The sequence below is a fragment of the Oxyura jamaicensis genome, chromosome 11 (genome assembly GCF_011077185.1).
Source record: "Oxyura jamaicensis isolate SHBP4307 breed ruddy duck chromosome 11, BPBGC_Ojam_1.0, whole genome shotgun sequence".
NCBI lineage: Eukaryota > Metazoa > Chordata > Aves > Anseriformes > Anatidae > Oxyura > Oxyura jamaicensis.
The window spans coordinates 18022181-18041354 of NC_048903.1; the positions used below are offsets into that span (position 1 = coordinate 18022181).

Genomic DNA, 19174 nt, shown 5'->3' on the forward strand with positions numbered 1-19174 from the left:
GTGAACCAAAATTGGTGAACCAATTTGGTTTAGGCTCAACATCTGTAGTTAAATTAGATGAATTGTTTCATGTGGAAATACTAGCATACAACTATCATTCAGTATTTTCCATAGCGTATTAGGAAAAGTAGATACCCGGTAGCCTTGAAAATGAGATGCAAAATAGCAATCTTGGCAGCGTGTGAGCTGAAGGTGCATTTCAAAACACATTTAAAAAATGCAGAAGGATGACATTATCACAGCTCAGGTACACTTTTCCATCCTGATTTTTTTCTTCTCGTAGCATGAACACCATCTAGTGGGACATTGGCAGTAAGTGCATAACGAGTTCTGCAATAAAAAAGTGCAATAAAATACAGCCGCCTACATGTCTAAGTGTGTTTCTATTTATTTATTTTATTTTATTTTATTTTATTTTATTTTATTTTATTTTATTTTATTCTGCTTCTGTCTTGAAATATTAGGGATTTCAGGACAGCTTGCTTTTGTATGTAGTCTTCTATTACCCAACAGCTGGGCTTCAGCTGGAAGAAATTATTCTATTGCCAAACTCTGCTATTGAAATGACAGTATGCAAACATGTATGCACACAAAATCATAAGAGTTGACCTTTTCCTAAAATTTCCTTCTCTCTCCATATTCTCCCTTAATATAACTAATATGTCATTTATCCAAGCAAAAGGAATCAAACCATATTTTCTTGGGTAGATACTTATGATAATGCAGTGCTTAATGAGCTTAACCCTCAAGAAAACGGAAACATACTGCTTGTTTGTGCTTCTGTGTCAGGATGGCTGATACACAACTGTTACCCAGAAGATGTAAAAAAAGTTTTCTCTTTTTTTATATATTTAGCAGTTTTGACGAGACAGGACTCTGCATGTTGTTGTGCCCAGAAGTTTGGATACTTGCTCCAGCAGTTCCTGCATGTGCTTTACCAGGAAGAGCTTCTAAATCAGTAGAAGTGTTGCAATCCATTTCGGTGGAACTGATGTTTAATAATTCTTCACTGCAGTGTCCCTTCTTGTCACTGTTTTTGTCCACTGGATGGTGCCTCACTTACTTCTGCAGCTGTAGGGCATCTTAAAATGTATTAGTCACACTGGCCATGCTGACATTGGCAGAGTACACTTCTCCAGATGCAAATGGAAGGAGAAAAGGTGTAAAGAGAAAGCAGTTATTTGACCATTTTAAAAAATAAATTATATAATGTCACGTGATGTAAAGTTAGGCTGAAACTAGGACATTCTCTCCCAGATCTGAGCCTTCTCAAAGTTCATTCACATCTGGGTCTTGTACTATACACATGACACTAGCCATTATTTGTGGATGTAATTCTGAAAATCCACTTTCATTTGCCGCTCTCTAAGGATTCAAGACCAGGAAGCATTTTTTTTTTTTCATGTTAGCTTTGATTTCTGCTCAAACAGTGCTAGAGAGACTGGATAGCTTCAAACAGCAAATATAGTTTGTGCTCACTAAAGTGCAAAGACCTTGAGAAACAGTTTGGACCTCAGAGATTCCGTGAGGGACTCAATCTGATACTGCAGAATTTTTAACCTCAATTTCTGAGGGCGCTGAGGCATTTTGATAGAATATAATTGTACTGTACCCATTTCTGTTGCCAGTCAGATGGTTTTAAAAGGCGCGGTGTTCACTATGTTCACTATACAATGGGAATTTTCACGGCTAATATGGCAGATGCTTAAAGGCAAGTCAGCAAATTTATGCTAACGAGAAAGTCTTAGATTCATCTTGCTTTGTTCTCTGTATTTTTAGCACTATGCAGGTTTCTCATTTCCTCCTGAACTCAAAAACAAACAAATCAGTCAAATATTTTCCTCCCCACATTTTTGCTAAGTGTGCAGAGCAGAGCTTATGCAGGCTCGTTTTAATATGCACGACATTGTTTTTGCCATGCGAAAAGCATTACCAGACATGTCAGGACTTCGATTCTTCTGCAAGTCCTGCTGTTTTGGAACCCACTTCCACAGCAAACAATGCTGCCAAGATAAATTGTTTGCCAGAGATAACTTCAAGTCTTCAAACAAATTACCTAAGAAATGTTGAAACGTAATGCTGTACGAAGCAAATTGTTTCCATGCTTCCTGTCCTCGTAGGAAGGAACGGGGCTTATCTCTGTTATAGATTCCACAGAGACAGCCACAATACCTTAACCAACGTGTTGTTTAAATTGTGGGAGTTTTTGAATACTTCACATGTCGGAGGAACATATGAAATATGCATGCCCTTGTTCCTGCCCTTAGAAATGCAAATACTGAAATTCAAATGATTTGTATAAGGACTCCAACGGTTTGGCAAAGGGCAGTAAAGCTGCTCGCAGATTGCATTAGGATAAAAAGAAAGCGTTTACAGGAATATGTCGTTTGCCACAGGCCCTTACATCTCAAGCTGACTAGCACTGTTGATGGTTTAATTATGCATGTTTGTAAGGTGCCAGAGATTTGTCATTTGTGTGGATGCTTCCCCATTAAACGTTGTTTTGTGTCAATGTTTTATTTACATTTTAACTAAAAATAAAAGCTGTTTTTCATAATCCGTTCCCTCGCAGCCTTTCTCTGTTCTGAACCATTATCCGCTCTGTTGCAGGTGCAGAGTGATAACATTGTGACACGTCTCCTATTTTGTGACGGTTTTCCGTCCCTCTGTGGCACAATCTGAAACAAGAAAATATTTTTTTTTTCTCTCTGGCTCTCTGCCTACTGTATGTGGTTAACTTTAACACTTGCTCCTTGAATATTAACTGAAGTGATGGCGATTTACTGAAATAAATTTCTGAACCTCGTTGTCTCTGGTGCCTTCTACTTTTGAGTTCCTGCCCTTCTACTCTTGATGCCTGATGATAGCAATAAAGCAATAATTTGCTATTGTGCCCAGTCTCAGAAAAAGGGAACTGCGTATAAGTAAGGAAGCTTTTTAAGAAGATAAAATGAACATTAAGCCACTAAAGACTTTTGAAGAATAGATAGAAACATGAACATAGGGGCAGAGGAAATGCACATCAGTCCCCTAAAAAGATATATAATCCGAATGAGAAATCTGTAGGACTATCAGAGTCCAGTCACTCAGAAAAACGAAAGCGGGGAGGCAGAGAGACCCATCTTTCTCCCAAGCAGGAGCATCTGCACTTCAACCTTTCCTGAGAGACTGGATTTAATCTAGAGCAGGGAAATGAGACGAGGAATAAAAGGACCTATTGTGCAGCCTGCCAAAAGCCATCAAAAATACAGCTTCCAGAAATGGCACCTGCGAAGGAGGTTGAAAGGCTGCCCGCTGCCAGTCTTGCTGGTGGCTTATCCAAAGAGCGCTGCCAAGCCTTTTCCATGCCCATCGCCTGGAGCTGGCAATGAACACCCACAGAAGCTGAGAGCCCAGCGAAACCGGGCCAGAAACCCCAAACCAGGCACTGATGTCCCGACCAAGAGACCGGGAACGGCCTCAACCTTCAGCCGCACGGCCGAGCCGACGAAAGCGCCCTCAGCTCCGGCTCCGAGGCGGGGTTTGGCGGCAGCCGGAGCCGGCTCTGCCCCTGCGGGCGAGGCCTTGCTGCGGCTTCCAGCCCGGCTCCGAGCCCCCTATCCCGGCTCCAAGACCCCTATCCCGGCTCTGAGCCCCCCATCCCGGCTCTGGGACCCCCCGGCTCGGCTCGGGACCCCCCCCCCTCAGGCCGGCCCCGCGATGCCGGCGCTGCTGGCGCTGCTGGCGGCCGCGCTGCTGGCGCTGCTCGGGGCGCTGAGGGCGGCCGGCCCCGCAGCTCGGGTCCCGCTGAAGCGCTGGGCTCTGGCCGGGCTCCTGCTCTTCCACGGAGCTTGGCGGCAGCGGGTGGTCGCCGGAGGGACCGAGGAGCCCCGCAGGCCGCGCCTGATTTGGCCTGACCCTCATGTGAGTGTCGTGCAGCGTCCCTGGCACTCCTTGTACCGGCACCCCCTTCCCTGGCACCCCTTTCCTTGGCACCCCTTTCCCTGGCACTCCATTCCCTGGCACCCTTTTCCCTGGCACCCCTTTCCCCGGCACCTCTTTCCCTGGCACCCCCTTTTCTTGGCACCCTATCTCCCCAGCACCCCTGTCCCACTGCGACCCCATCCCAAGCACCACCATCCCCTCCATCCCCTGAGATGCACATAACCTCCGAACTCCTCTTCCCCCTGGACGCACACCCTCAGGAACCCTGTGTGCCGGACCCACACCCTTCTGTGTCCCCTGCACCCCAGCACCTCTAGGACCTGCACCCCCAGGAGTCCCCAGCCCCTGCATCCTGATGCTGGGCATCCCTCACAGCCTGACCCACATCCTTCTCCACTCAACACATCCCTGGGAGGGCGTGGTGGAGATGTCAACTGGACTGTCCCTTGCAGTTTTTTCCAGAAAGGAAACCTTCCAGAAGGAGGTTTTTTCAGTTTGTTTTTTGACCTGGAGCAACATTTACAAGACAGGTAAAAAATGATCTGGGAAAACCTTCCAGAAGTGATCCCTCTGGCATCCAGTAGGCTCACTCTGTGTCATTAAAATACCCTCTTACCTGTGTGCATAAGGACTAAAATCATCAGGTTTTAGTATTTTTTGGCATCTTATGATAGATACATTTTTAGAAGCAGAACTTTATCCATGCCCAACATGCATACATAAATCTTAATTTCCATGTTCCAGCTTGGAAAAGTTTGCTTTGTGTTCCGCACATATACATTAAAGTACACATCTGAATTTGAAGTTGTGGACTTCTGTCCCTAGCCCAAGTGGTAATCATGGCAGTGAAGTGCTAGGTTTTCTACGGCTTGCTCTCGTTTTCTTTCTTTTTCATTTTTAGTTCTACATTTCCTGTAAATATAAGTTGTCCTGTATTCAATTTGGAGCTAGATGGGGAAGCAGCATATTTGGGGCTCAATGCCCTTTTCACAGTCTTTTTTAGGACATATTTTGTAAGGATTTTGGTCAAGGGAACATCCCATTGCAAAATAGTCATTTTACTTCTCAGTAATAGTTCTCCTTGTCTGTGGCAGCCATGCGATAATTGTGGTCCCTCTCTAAAACTGCTTCTCAGCTGCTCCCTCTCTGCTTTCTGTGTTGGTCCTGATGAGGAAATGGGCAAAGAAGAAGGGGATAAAGCTTTGGGGTCAATGAACAGTGTGGTATTAGATACAGAAAGTGAAAGTAAAATTCAGCTCCTAAAACGAAACATGGAAAACTAAAAATTACTCGTCTTCTCCCCCTCCCTTCCTGCCTCCAGCTGGAGCTGAAATCTGTTTCCTTTCCCTAGGCGTTCGATTCGGTTTACTTCACGGGCTTTGTGGAGACCAACAAGACCTTTGTGATTGCTCGCCTTGCCAAACGTCCTCATGGGATCTGTGAGATGTGGCTCTTCCTGAGGGTGGATGGAATAGGAGAGTTTGAGGTAAGTAGTGGAGTGGGCTGACATTCAAGAGCAGTGCTTAACTCCAATCTTGAACCCGTGTTAGGAGCCCAAGCAAAAACTGATGTGCTCTGCATCTTCACTTCATTAACATCCTAGCAGTAAAACATTGGTGCTGTGACTAAAGGCACTGATGTTACAAGTGATGCTTGGTCTTCCTTCTTAAAGCCTGTCTCTGGAGTTCCCTTCCAGTGATAACAGCAGCAGTCACTGGCAGAAAAACGGTCCCTGAGCCCTGTATCTGCTTGGCTGTAAGTCTGACAGAGCGTAAGGAGCTGAGCTTTTACGGTGGTCTCCCTTCACACAAGTAATTCAGTTGTATTATTTGAAGCAATTACATGCTATCTGATAACTCTGGTGTTTTAGATGGAATTTTCCTTTTCCAATATGTGGTTACCAGAAAGCAGGCGGAACCGAAAAGCCAATTCAATCATACATTCCTCCTGCAGAGGACTATCAGAGAGCAATTCACCCTTGTTGCATCCCCAGATATGACTTACACAAATGTTTTCCCTGAAATGTCTTTTTAGCACCCACAACATCCAAACATGATGGTGAGTGATGAATCTGAAGAGATTTGGAGTGGAGGAGGGCTCACTATTGAGTACTTAGAGCTCCAAGCATGCTGGAAAATAAGCTTCGATGGATTACTTAGGTACTACAGCACTTTATTGTTTCATGCACAGAAGACCAAGGTTTTTTGAACACTATCTGAAAATTTAATTAACCACTTGAACCAAATGCAACTTGGTAACAATAGGACACAGTGCTTTCTATGCAGTGAAAATACAGCTGGTAATATCTACAGCCAGTGTGGGGTTGTAATAGAGGATTACTATTCTACCTTAGCATCAATATCATCATTCTTCTGCAGTGTCCTGTTGATTCCATTATCAAACGTGTAAGGAACATTTTGCTCTTTAGGGATGTTACAAAATTATAGTGCTTTGTCTTACAGAAAAGGTCCCTACCGACAGCAGTGGAGTGAAGAAGAAGGAGAACTTGTACCAGTTAAATTCTCTCTTCAGTAAGAGCATTTCACGTTGCTTTGGGATGTATAGGAGGTTTGTGGTTAGAGGTTTGGTTCTTCAGGAAATGAAACCAAACTGACTGCAAAGTGGTAACCTCACTATTTGTTATTTAGGAAGTTATCACACCAAAGACTTCAGTATCTGGTGTATTTTTATTTGGAGAAACTGCTTTAAAAGGATTTTAGAGCTCCTACAGAGTGCTAGAGTCCCAAAATACATTGGTGCTGTTGTCTGGAATTGTTTCCTGCATTTTTTCTATTAATAGAAATAAAACCTGAATAATTAACAGTCATAGAACGATTCTAGCATATATTTCCATAGGAGCTTTGCTCACACAACCAGGAAACAGTACATAAGAAAAAGAGCTCCAAACCACATTCTTTATTCAAAAATACTTATTTGTGGTTTTGTTTCTCTTTTCCACATTGCTGTTTTCAAAGGGTCATGTGCACAAAGTAAACCCTTGCCTCTGCTTTCTTGTTCTGCCATCACTTCCCAGCAACGCAAATCCTGCCTGGTTTATGGACTCTAGTTGTCTGATTAAAAATGATTTGCTGTTGAAATAGCACAGCATTTCTGGCACAGTGCCACATTTGTACCTCTGAACAGACCACATGAGAGAAAGCAGCATCCTTATCCTTTTGCTTGAAGCTCTGCCCTCCCAACTTCCCTTCCTTGGTAATCTGTGGACCCTTGCTGTGCTGTTTTACAGGCCATCATTTCCATGCTCTGTTTCCTTTCATTTGTTTTCTTGATAACCAATAACATACTAAAAGTTGCATAAATCAGAAATTTCCTAACACAATAACGTGCAATGTTCACCATGGTCAGAGTAGCAAGCACACAACTTGGCCTTATGCGACCTGCAACCTAATAATGGCTTTTGGTTTTTCCCTTCTTTTTCTAGCTGGGAGAACTTCACAGAAGTCTTCAACTTCAGTGTCGACAGTCACCCCAGCACATTTGCCCGCGCTTTTGCCCAGGAACCATGGACCATTGAGTTTTTCCAAAGGGTCAAAAAGTGAGAGGCGAGAGTAAGGTCTTCTGGGGTTAATAGTAATTATTCTACAGACCTCTTGAGGGTCTGGCCTGTGTGGTTACAGGTAGCAGGCATTTTGTACGGGGAAATGTGAAAGTGTTGGCTAATGTGTAGAATCTGGCATAGCTGTGATCCAGACGCTCTTGAAATCTCTCCTTCATTTTGGGATGTAAATCCATCAGATCAGCAGTGTGGCCTCCTTACCAGCAGCTTTATTTTGCCTGTGTTGATTCACCCTTTTCTTTCTTCTAGACAGAGGGAACAACATTTCCGACATGAGCAGTGGGGTCAGTCTGTTGGAGAAATTGAAATAGAAAATCATGAGAAAACTGAACTTTCTCTCAAAGGCATTCGGAGCCACTCTTACGGTAACAGCAGCAGAAACATTTCCCTTGCTCAGCAGCCTTTACTGCTGTTACTGCTAGGACAGTCAGGTTAAAAATTGTCTTTAGAAATAGCCAGTTTCACAAAGGGCCATAAGTAAAGACATTTCACAGGAAATTCCATTTTTACGGTTAAATGTCATTTGTCAGCTGGGTCAGATAAATGTAGAGATTTGCGATGGAGAGAATTTGGTCCATTCAAGCCTCCTGAGCTGCTGCAAAGGCACTGACACACTTGGAGATGTTAAAATATTTTTGGTGACATTTTCCTAGTTTGGTCAATATGTAAACCTGTTGTCAGTCTGACTTGGCATGTTAGTCTGCTCCCCTTTCAATTCTAGTGACCTTGAATCAATGGAAAAAGAGGAACAATTCCATTGCTGCTTTGGGGACGTGCATATGCTTAGCATGTTATCAGCTAGTGGATATAACTTTTTTATCCAAAGTTAATGTTAAGTCAGGTCTATAGCTTCATGTTTTCCAGCAATGGCAAACTTTAGGGTGTGTGACTTTGTTCTTCTTTGCAGGTGTCCGGAACTGGTCTGAGATTTACCGTTATGTTATGATTTTGGCACATTTTGAGGTAGGTATTAACATGACAATTGCTATTTAACCATGGCATTGGAGGTGTTTCTGAGCGTATCAGTCATAGTTGAGTATCTGGACATAATGCATTGGGATCACCCATGATGTATGGTCAGTTGTGCTATCATTAGCACATATCAATGTTGCAAGCACCTCTCAAAAGCAGAGCCAGGTGTGTAAAAAATGAGATTTTGCTACATGGTTTAAATCAAGAATTGTTTTGGCAATTTGAGACTGTTTTCTTTGGATTTTTTAGAAAAAAAAATAAATAGGCAGCTTTACAGGACAGATTCTCTCCTGCTGCAGATATCCAGGGCTCAGTGGAGGTGATGCAGTGCTGATTCACAGTAACTGAGAGCCTGAGATATTTGTAGGCTTCTTAAGCCTTTATGACACCAGTCAGCAAATATTTCTGCTTGTGCTCAGCTCTAATTCCTTGCTTTGCTGTTGTGGCTGTGCTGGAGGAGTGGCCGCTGAGAGCACAGCCTGGGGAAATTCTGAACCCTGGCAATACAAGCTGGCATGCAACCTGAGCAGATGCTTCTGAAAAGGCATTTCCTTCACCAGTGCAGGCCTAAAGAAGTCTAAATTCACTGTTAGAGGCAGCATTACAGGAGTTAAGACCGAAGGCAGAAGAAAATTCTTTCCTGGGTATATGTTGGCCAAGAGAAAAACACACCTTGGAAAATCCCACATATGTGCAGATCCAGTCACTGATGTGATTGAACTTATGCCTGTGTACCTTGTAATAAGACTCTAGATTTGTGCTGTGGTGTGCCTGATTGGTCATTAACCTCTCCTTTTTCCTTATAGCTATTCAGGACTCAAAATGGCTGCTGCTCTTCCCCTCCTAATTAAAATCCATATGACTGTTTGTTAAAAAGGAATTAATCACTGATTGAAGTTTGAAATATGTGTACATTTATAACATGGCAGCATAGGCTTAGACTTGCTTCCAAGCAGCTCAGGGAGAGCATGGAGGGATTCAGACTCCAGGATGGAATAAAAATGAATAAAACCACGAGATTCCAGCTCCTTCTTATTTAATATTTTTCCTGCATACTGCTCTCAGGCATAGGATAGTAAGGTTAGAAGAGATGTCTGGTCAAAGCAGGGCCAGTTTTGAGAGGCTGCCCAGCAGTTTTGAACACAGCTAGCTGAGATCTCTGCACGTATTGTTTTCCTCCTTTTATGTCTGCTTGCTGTGGACTTTTAATTGCATTACTGTCCTTAATTTGTTCTTAATGTGTCTGGTTTATATTCCTGGACTTTCATTTGCAGCCAGATTTTCATGGCAGGTGTACCGAGAAGATTTAAAAGTATCAAGTAATAGCACCCTGTGTAATCTGAGTTGTATCCAGTGTCTTCCTGGTCAAGTCAGCATATGATCCACAAAAATCAGGCTGCTTTTTCTCTATTGCTCTTTCAGGATGGGACTGCAGCACATTTAACGGTTATAAATATGCCAGCTACCACAACTAAGTAAGTAACCAAGGAAGTTTACACGGATGAAAACATGTATCTCAAAGGTGACAGAAGTTGCTCTGCAAGATAACTTTATGCACATTCTTGCCAGATTTCCATCCACACCCTTTTTTTCCATGCTTTCCACTCCCTCTGCCGAGTTTTCCATTTGCAATTAGTTAGAAGGACGGCTTTTACCTCTGATTGCTTCCTTTCCACTCAATTATTGTTTGGCTGATGCAGCTGTCTGTCTTACTGTCTAGATGATTTAGAGCTACAAATCGAGAACTTCCAGCTATTTTTCAGCCTAATGTTATGCTTCTGGGGAGAGTGGGGAGCTTAAATCCCTGCATTCTTGGCCCTTCAGCTCTGTGACCAAGTGGGAACAAGTGACCTGCCTGTCGATCCTTCCCACTTCACAGTCAGTCCTGCACTCCTCATCTCCTTTCCTGCATGCATGGTATCCCCTGCTCAGCCTTCGCAAGATCCCAAAATATAACAATTTTTATATATAAATATATATATATAGGCCAGCGTGCTGGTCCATTTGAGCTTTGATTGAATTTTAGCTCTGCTCCATTTCTTTCCCTTTCAGCCTCACTGTAGGTTATGTTTTTTTCCCTGATGGGAAGAAGGCCGGGATTGAGTGGTCCAATGCCTCACTGGCCGAGATGGCTGATGATGGTGTTATCAAGGATGAATACAGAGTCAGTTTTACTGCTGGTAAGCTAAACGCAGTTCTGAAAATATGCCTTGCTCAAAGATCTTATGCAATTTACAAAGCAGAGAGGAAAACTAATGCTCTTTACAAAAGCATAAGAATAGAACCATAAAAATAGTAGATCTCATAATTTTTATAGATTAAATACGATTGAAGATTGGAGACATTCTTCCCTTTTTACTCTTACCAAAGGTGGCAAATACTTCGATGTTTCTGCGAGGCTGGATAAGCAAGCTTGCCCTGTGGTGTATAATGGCCTGACTGGAAGTGGCGTTTTCCATGAGTGCATTGCAGATTTCCGTCTGAACGGGCTAACGCAAGGCTGGGGCTTGGCTGAATTTTATTACAGGTAAAATAATGGTGGCCAAGAAGAGGTAGAGAATTCCCTGCCTCTTCTATTGACCCATGTGGCTACAGCTCCACACATAGCTGATGTGTAAATGCACAGAAATTTTATTTTGTGTAAAGAAATGTTCATTTAATGCTCAATATGTTTATTACTTTGAATACATGTTATTTGAAAAAGAACGATTGTGCAAGCACTTTGTGCATGCAAACAAACCATAGGCACTTGTTCAGTTGTTAGTTATATAGGTTTATGTAGGTATTTATATAGGTCTCCATATAGATTTATATGTTGGTGGAAGTTTTACTCCGGAGAGCATCTTGTTTAGGCAATCTTTCACATTTTAAATAGAATGAGTTCTTTACTTGAAACAGCAGGCTAACCATTTATGGTGTGACATTTGCTCACACAAGTATGTGTCGGACTAGAGAACAACACAGATAAATGTTCAGAAAATCAATACAGGAATGGCTCTTCTAGGGGAAAGGGTTATATCGACAAAATACATGCTTTTCAGTGAGTTGCTGTTTCTCTTGCCACAATTACCTCCATCTTTTCCTGGAGCCTTTTCCCTGTTAAGCCTTTTCTCTCATAAAAAAGACAAGTTTGCTTGTTTACATTTAGATTGCTTTTTAAAATAAACACCGATAATTGGCTGTCAGAGCAGATGCCATGGATGACTTTCAGAAAATTGAGAGCTCAGCTCCTTCTGAAAAGCAGACACTTCTAAAGCACATAAAATAGGTCACTAAGCCCCAAAATGCACACTGAACTTGAAAAACTTGGCCTGTAGCTGCTGCCAGATACCTGTTTCACTCCCTTCATGGGCTGTTAAACTCTGCATTGTGCAAGAGATGACCCTGCATGGAAAGCCTCAGGTACAACTCAAACCAGGCACGCTCTGTAATTCCAGACTGTCCTGGAGATTTCTAGACCTACCCCAGGCAGGCTAAATTTGACAATTCTGACAAAATCTGTCTAGGTTCCCATCTCATATTTACTTCCCAATCAAAACCATGTCAGAAAATAAAAAGAGGGGGTCTGGTTCTTCCCCATCGCCGCAGGATGCCAGCTCAGCATTGCTGTTCTTCTTGCAGGGATGAAGCCGCTCAGCTGGTTCCAAATTTGCAGCTCAGTTCCAAAGCCAACGGACCCAACCTTTCCTCCCAGCGCCCTGTGAGCGACGGCTCTCCTCCGTGAGCTTTTGCAAGCTTGTCCCAGCGGTATTAACAGGCAGAAGCTTTCAAGAAATGCTATTTCCTGCAAAATGCACAGTTTTGAGTATGGGACTCAAAGTCACAGGAGGTCAAGGGTGGGAAAGGATTTGGAGAAAAAGAATTTGTGAGAGGATTTGGAGAAAAATGAGATACATTTTTACTTGTGGATCTCTTAGTGGTTGCTAACCGTGGTGGTCTGGAGGCAATTTAGAGGAAATTTCTGAACAGCTGACTGCAGAAAGTTTGCACAAAGAAGGATTGCTCTACGCTGTCTTTTGGTATTTTTCCTGAACTGCCAGCTACTCCTCACCTTGAAGACCGGGACATGGGGCTACATGGAACTCTCACCCACACAGCAGTTCCTTTGTCCCTTCAGATTTGTTTTTGAAATAAAAGCTCTATCTTTCTGAAATTTCTGGTTTTAGTCATTAAAACATGGACATAAGCTATTACAGGAAACTACACTGATTTGACAGTCTTGTCTATAACTGCATGAGAAGTTGAAGAACTAGGAGAAAACTCATCTAAATGAGTTGTCCTCTAGGACATAGCATTTATGTATAGGCTAATGAAATAAGTGATACGTTTTCCTTTGTCTGAAGGGAAGCCAGCGTCTGGTAGTTCAATTACAATGACAAGCTGAATTTCTCATCATTCACTTGAACTTGGATGCCATATTCATCACAACATCCATGTTAGTCACTGGTAGTCACTGGCCAAAGTAACCTACAGTCCATTCTCTACCCAGTTACATCTTGCCATTATGTACTGCAAATTAAGCTTATTTGTAATACGCAAAATCAGAAAATAGTTACATGGAAGATTTTATATATATGTACATATACATTACATACATATTTTTATATCTGCTTCAGTTAACACTGAAGGAGAATTAAATAGACTTTAAGAAGACTTTCTCCTTTTTTTTTTTTTTTAGAAAAAAAAAATGCACTTATTACTACAGCAATGATATAGCAGAATAGGTATCCAGTGCCGGAATGTAAAATCATTGAGCTTATGTTTACCACAGCCATGACTTCAGATGTGGGATGTGTTATCGAACAAAGGCCTTTGGGCAAATAAGGCTTTTGTCATTTATTCAGCCCTCCTATTTAGCAGTTTCTCAAGGCTGTGGTGCCATGCTGGTGGAACTGGTGTCTGTGAGCTGCACCCCACACAGATTTAGCCATGGAGCCCTTCCTTGCCCCCCGAGCCATCAGCTGTGTGCGTGAAGCAGCCTTATGACTGCGTTTCTTTTGGGACAGGCATTGATTCAGAGCTTTGGATCTTAGCCGGACTTCTCCGATAAATACATCTCTGGTTACAGTGGTATTAAGAAACACATTCTTGGGAGTCTTGCACAAATTTAAAGGTGTCTTAAATCTGTCTGTGTGCTGGAAGCCTCGTTGCACTGAAACAGAGAGCTTCTAAATTATTTGAGACAATGGTACTTTGACAGAAGCAAAGGCCTTATGCCTCTTTTTACACATAAGAAATCAGTCAAATAGGTAATTTTAGAAAGGTTAGAAAAATAACAATGTTATACATCACAATTTGTTCCTACTAAGTATGTGGCTTTGTTTTGCTATGATCTCAGGAACATCTGCTACTTTTTTTTTCTTCTGTGCAATTTTTACCATCCTTCCTTTTTGCTTTTTTTTTTTTTTTTTTTCTTATTAGATTAAAATATTAAAATTTAGAAGATATATAGGCACATAATCAAGCAAGATCTTTGGAGGTGTGCTTCTCTCAGCGAATGTAGATAATGAGAAAAATGGTGAATTGTTACACTGGAGTAATAATTGGAGAAATTGATGTAAAAAAATTCCATGTCCAATTCCAAAACTTAAAATCCATCTCATAAGGCAAGTTATTGGCTGTTTCTAGCTGGCAGTAATTGGGCTACATCAAGGAATACTGTGGGACACACAGCAGTTATCTCCCCCAAAACATCATCTCTGAAGCATCTGTTCCAGCAGTGGAAGAGGTAGAGGAGGATGATGCCTTCACTCCTCTCCTTCCGTGCTTTTTACTTGTTTCTTTTGGTACCAGTGGATGGAGAATTAGAGTACTCCCGAGTTCAGTCTAGAAAAGTTCAAGCAGGGTACAGAAAATGATTAATAAAGTTTTGAGCTGGCAGGTTTATTTGCCAGGTGATGAACTACTGGTAAGGTATTTCAGCTTGAAGGACTGAAAAATTGACTGCTGGGGGTTTTCTCCATGGATTTCAAATTAGTTTATAGTGAGCTTGTGTCCAGGACACATGGAAGAACTTATTTAATTTAAAATAAATCTACCAAGCCCCACGCTTTGACTGTATGAAGTGGTCCTTCTCTTGTGGCTCCTTTCTTGGTGGAAAAATCCATCTTGGGAAATGCTTCTGCAGCCCAAAAGCATTAATTTTGAGCAAAAAAGCAGTAAATGGAGGAAAATCCTGGCCAGAAGTGAAATGTAGCATAAGATCTGCTCTCGTCCAGCACGAAGGGGGGCAGCTGGAGCCTTGTTGGGATGAGCTGCTCTCCAGCATCTGCGTTTTGCACATCTGGGAGGAACCGAGCACCTGTAATTCCTGTTGCTGTCAATGGGCCAGTGCCTGACACGGCAAAATCCTTGCACAAAACGCTTGCACGTCCCACTGGAACTTGTGTGCATGTTAAATTTCAAGACTGAGGCACTTGTAACGAGGTCATTTAGAGGCTGTCAGCCCCAAACTAAGCATTTCCCATCAATCTGGCCCTGGCTACTGATGTCTAGAACGGTAAATATTTTACTAGGCTTATTTATTCTCCTTCCTTTTTTTCAGCCTTTCATGTATGCATAGATATAAAGGCCATTTGCAGCGATGCTGTATTTCACTGGTAAAAAGAAAGAAGAAAAAAAGAATTTTTTTTTGTTTGGATTTATGTCCTAGCTTTACAGCTGGTAAAGAAAGGTGACTGATTAACTGAAGCCCAGGGAGGTCCATAATTTATCCAAAAAAATGCACACTATGGCCAAATTATCTCCGCAAAGCAACCAATTATTTCAAAAGTAGACTTTTCCCTCCATAAAAATGAGCTCAGCAGCCAAATGACTCAAAGACATTCCAGACTAAGTGACTGATAACCACCCACTCCCTTCTCCTATTTACTGGAACCCTTGTGCTCCCTCTTGTTTACCATAAAAAGCCGCATTAGTCTTTCTCCATCCAAAATTGCTCTTCCCTAAATTGTGGCTTTTTTAATTATTGCTGCTTTCCCAACATGCTTAGACTAAGAGCTCAGGTGTCCGAAGCAGGGCCTCCAAAGGCATCTGTTCTGGGGGGGGGGGTTGGGTCGTCCCCCCCTCCATTGGAGGGATTTTCCTTTCCTGGTTGAGGTTGTGATTAGTTACAGCATTGATTTTTCATTTTCTTCGGCACAAAAACCTTCCTAAAAACACAGTGCAAGTGAAGTTCATTCTAATCTGGCCATAAAATTTTACGAGTGATGTAAATCAAGGGGAGGAGTGGCAGCTAATGCTCTGGAACAGTTGAGCCCTGTTCAGGCCTTCTCAATAGAGTTAAATCCCTCCAGGAGCAATTAGCCTAACAAGCCGTTTGGTCCACTTATAAATAACGTCACCGATGGAGACGTCTGGAGGTGTCTGCTCTGTGTACAAGAGACTTTCCAAATATGCTGAGCAGTGAATGGCTTTTTTTTTTTTTTTTTTTTTCCTTAATCCGCAGCAGGGGGTGGAGATGCTTATCTGACATGTCCCAGCAGCTTCGCTCACATATTTATCATGTTTTCCAGGAAAGATATCGAGTGGAAAGTAGGAGTGCCGCGCTCTTCTGGAGTGTCCTCTTATATATTACTCAGGAGATGCATGTGGGACAGCACGTCTTGAGTCCTGACCCCAAACGCTTTGGTCAGAGCAACTCAGAAATGGCCCTGTGCAGGATAAACCTGGGGCTGAGGTTCTTGTCACATCCCCTGCGACATCTGAGCCTGATGAGGGACTTCTGGAGCAAGGCCACCCACTTGGTAGAGGTGTTAGAACTGGGGTTTGCAGACAGAGGCCCATCGGATGGGATTTGAGCAAGACGATGTTGACAGAAGGGCTGGTTGCAGCCCATGCTGTGCCAGCCCTGAGGGCTGGAGTGAAGTTTTGCCTCTGCAGAATGATTCACCATGTGGAGAGACTCAAAAAGGTACAGATTTCTTTTGCACATGACCAAGTGACTCTGGTTTCCACATTCATGGGCATCTCTGGCATATCTGGGCTCCATCACAATGACTAACTTTTTGCCCTCCTTTTCTCCCTTCTGCCTGAGTGCTGACCTTAGTTTTCCCATCCAGCCTTTAGTCTTGAAAGTTATTTATTTATTTATTTATTTATTTATTTATTTATTTATTTATTCATTCATTCATTTCCCTTTATTGTCATCTGTTTGTCTTTTATTATTATTATTTTTTTTTCTAAAATACATTGTAAATTTATAGCCTTTGTGGTCTCATGACTATGGAGGAACCTTCTGTGGCACTCAGAGAGCTCACTCCATAAAACTGACTTTATAAATTGTTAATTAGTTTTCAATTGCAAGTATAATTAACTGCCCATATCCCTGTAAAGTTTGACTCTTCAAAACAGAGCTGAAAGGGGATCTTAGCCAATCTCTGCCAAAGCAGGAAGTCCAGCACTGGTGAAAAAAAGACACCCACACAAGTAGAAGACAGCATAAGCTAATTCTGGTAGTTTTAAGGTGGTGCCATTCACCACCCAAAATTGAGATTTTCAAATTCTTTGTTGCTTCTCGGACTCTTGATCCTGTCTTTTAAGAAAAGACTAATTTAAACTCAGCAACCCAAACCATAATTTAAGATTTTTTAAGAAATTAACAAAATTATAGATGCTACATTATACAGTAAAAAAATAAAAATTAAAAAAAAAAATCCCTGCTATTATATGAGTGACCTGAATACCAACGAACACCATACAAATGAGTTTCTCCCATACCTGAAATGAGGTGAGAGGTACCCTTGAGTGCTATAGAGAAGAGAGCTATAATTTCCAAAACCTCTCAGTCTCAGATAGGAGGAAACATCACTTTCATGAGCAAATAAACCTCAGCACAGATTTTGGCTTGGTTTCAACTCTCACATGACTGTCATTTGAGCAAGCCCTGGTTCACTGAACCCAGCAAAATTCTGTGTGTCAGGAGGCATGAAAGGATGAAAGGGATGGGAGAAGGATGAAAGCTGTTGGTCTCATCCTGCTCGCACCTTGAAGGGCCAGAAACAACACATCTAGATAGGACTCTACAGCTCAGCTTCAGGAGAATGAAATATCCAGTTACCCAGAAAGCTCAGGCTGAGCAGCTGGGGCAGGAGCACCTGTGAACAATGTCACGGCTGAAGGCACGGTACCAAGCAAGGAGATAATGATGTATTTTTATTTTCTGCAGTCAATAAAAGTTAAAATATTTAGTTTTTGTTTTGTTTTGTTTTGTTTTGTTTCAGACACGAATACGTTTAAGTGTATGAACAGTTCTCTTCAGTCAACATCTGCTGCATTCAAAAAAATTAGGCATTAGATATTTGCTACTGGTTCCATGAAACATTTTCCTTGGAAAAGATACTTTTTTTCCATCTGCAAAATGGGCCAAATTATACACACTTAACACATTTTGATTAACTTTCTAACCCTTCCTTTGGGATAAAGCATGGGGAATTCCTTCAAGTAAAGGCTGGATAATCAGTTGATAAGGATTTTTTTCTTTTTTCTTTTTTTCTTTTTTCTTTTTTTTTTTTTTAATTAATTAGCAGCCCCTAAATTTTAGGAATATTTAATCGCATTTTGCAGAGATGAGGAGTGGGAAATGCTCTGAGGTTACACGATGTGCTATGCTGCTGGTTGTCTTTACCAAAGCATCCGGAGCTCAATGTTTCCTTTCCCAGTCTTGTTTCTGATGTTATTCTAAGGCATGTAGGCTTCTACCACATGTTTATAAGCTGATAAAACCATAATGCCAGGAATGTTTTCCTTCCTCTATTAGATTAACAAAATTAGTGACTTTTCAGATACAGCCTTGTTTACCACACTCTCCACACCAAAACAACAGTTGTGAATAAACGTCGTAACGCACAGAGAGGTGAGAAAATCGGAGTCGCTTGGCATCGATGCAGATGTAAGACTTATCTCAGTCCTGACGAGAAATGTTCTGCTGTCCTGATGGTGTTCTCCTCGTGCGAGCCCCAGTATCGCCTCACTGCTTTTTGCTGGGCTGACAGAAGGGGTGATGCATTGCTTAGTCCAAATACCTAAAGATAAGTCCCATCAGACATGACTGGGTCCTTCTGCAGCTGTTTGTGGGCGATCTGGTCAACAGGAGTAACAGCGTGATTTGATGCCACGTGTTCATGGTGGAAATGCAGCAAGCCTGGGTGGGAAGAAATTTAGGCAGAAACTGAAAAAGTCCCTGAGAAACTGAACATTTCTCTGAAGCTGGGCCTGTGAAGGGTCTCACAACCAACTGGTGAGCCTCTGTCTCTCTGATATGGGGGACAGCCCAGTTCCTTTTATGAAATACAGGAGTTCCTGGTACAGAGGCCCAGCCTTAAGAAAGTTCCCAGGTGACAAAGGCCTGGCAACTAACACAGAGTCCATTTGTCATCTTCATGACAAGTTATTCTGGTGTTCATGTGGAGGTTGGCTAATTGTACATGTCAGGCAGCCTTGTGACTAGTTTGACTCGCATGAAGTTTGACTCGCATGAAGACAAGACAGCCACACAAAACACTTTTCATAATATTTTAAATGATCTATAATGAGATTTTCCCAAAGCCATAAATACACTGCTCTTGATCTGGTGTGCACTTAGAGCAGCCATGTGTGAGACTTTCAGAACAAATACTGACACAAAGGAGTTTTGGGGATGAGGAAGAGCCTTGAGCCATCAGAGCCAATTACACTAACTCCCAAAATACATAAAGCATTTCA

At 42.2% G+C, this 19174-nt stretch overlaps 1 protein-coding gene across 1 annotated transcript; it reads left to right on the forward strand.

Moving 5' to 3' along the window:
• Positions 1-3192: 3192 nt before the first annotated feature.
• LOC118172883 lies at positions 3193-12626 on the forward strand. Its single transcript, XM_035337072.1, has 12 exons — positions 3193-3903; positions 5276-5410; positions 5959-6083; positions 6387-6455; positions 7367-7480; positions 7751-7866; positions 8409-8464; positions 9896-9948; positions 10526-10653; positions 10844-11000; positions 12095-12193; positions 12391-12626. The coding sequence occupies exons 1-12, from the start codon at positions 3193-3195 to the stop codon at positions 12398-12400; spliced, it is 1773 nt and encodes a 590-aa protein (XP_035192963.1). The 3' UTR covers positions 12401-12626.
• The last annotated feature ends 6548 nt before the right edge of the window (positions 12627-19174 follow it).

Coding starts and splice junctions, on each gene's coding strand:
- LOC118172883 (XM_035337072.1), top strand. CDS start 3,193: ATGAGACGAGGAATAAAAGGACCTATTGTGCAGCCTGCCAAAAGCCAT. Junction 5,411..5,958: donor ATGGAATAGGAGAGTTTGAG/GTAAGTAGTGGA, acceptor ATGTCTTTTTAG/CACCCACAACATCCAAACAT. Junction 10,654..10,843: donor CAGAGTCAGTTTTACTGCTG/GTAAGCTAAACG, acceptor CTCTTACCAAAG/GTGGCAAATACTTCGATGTT.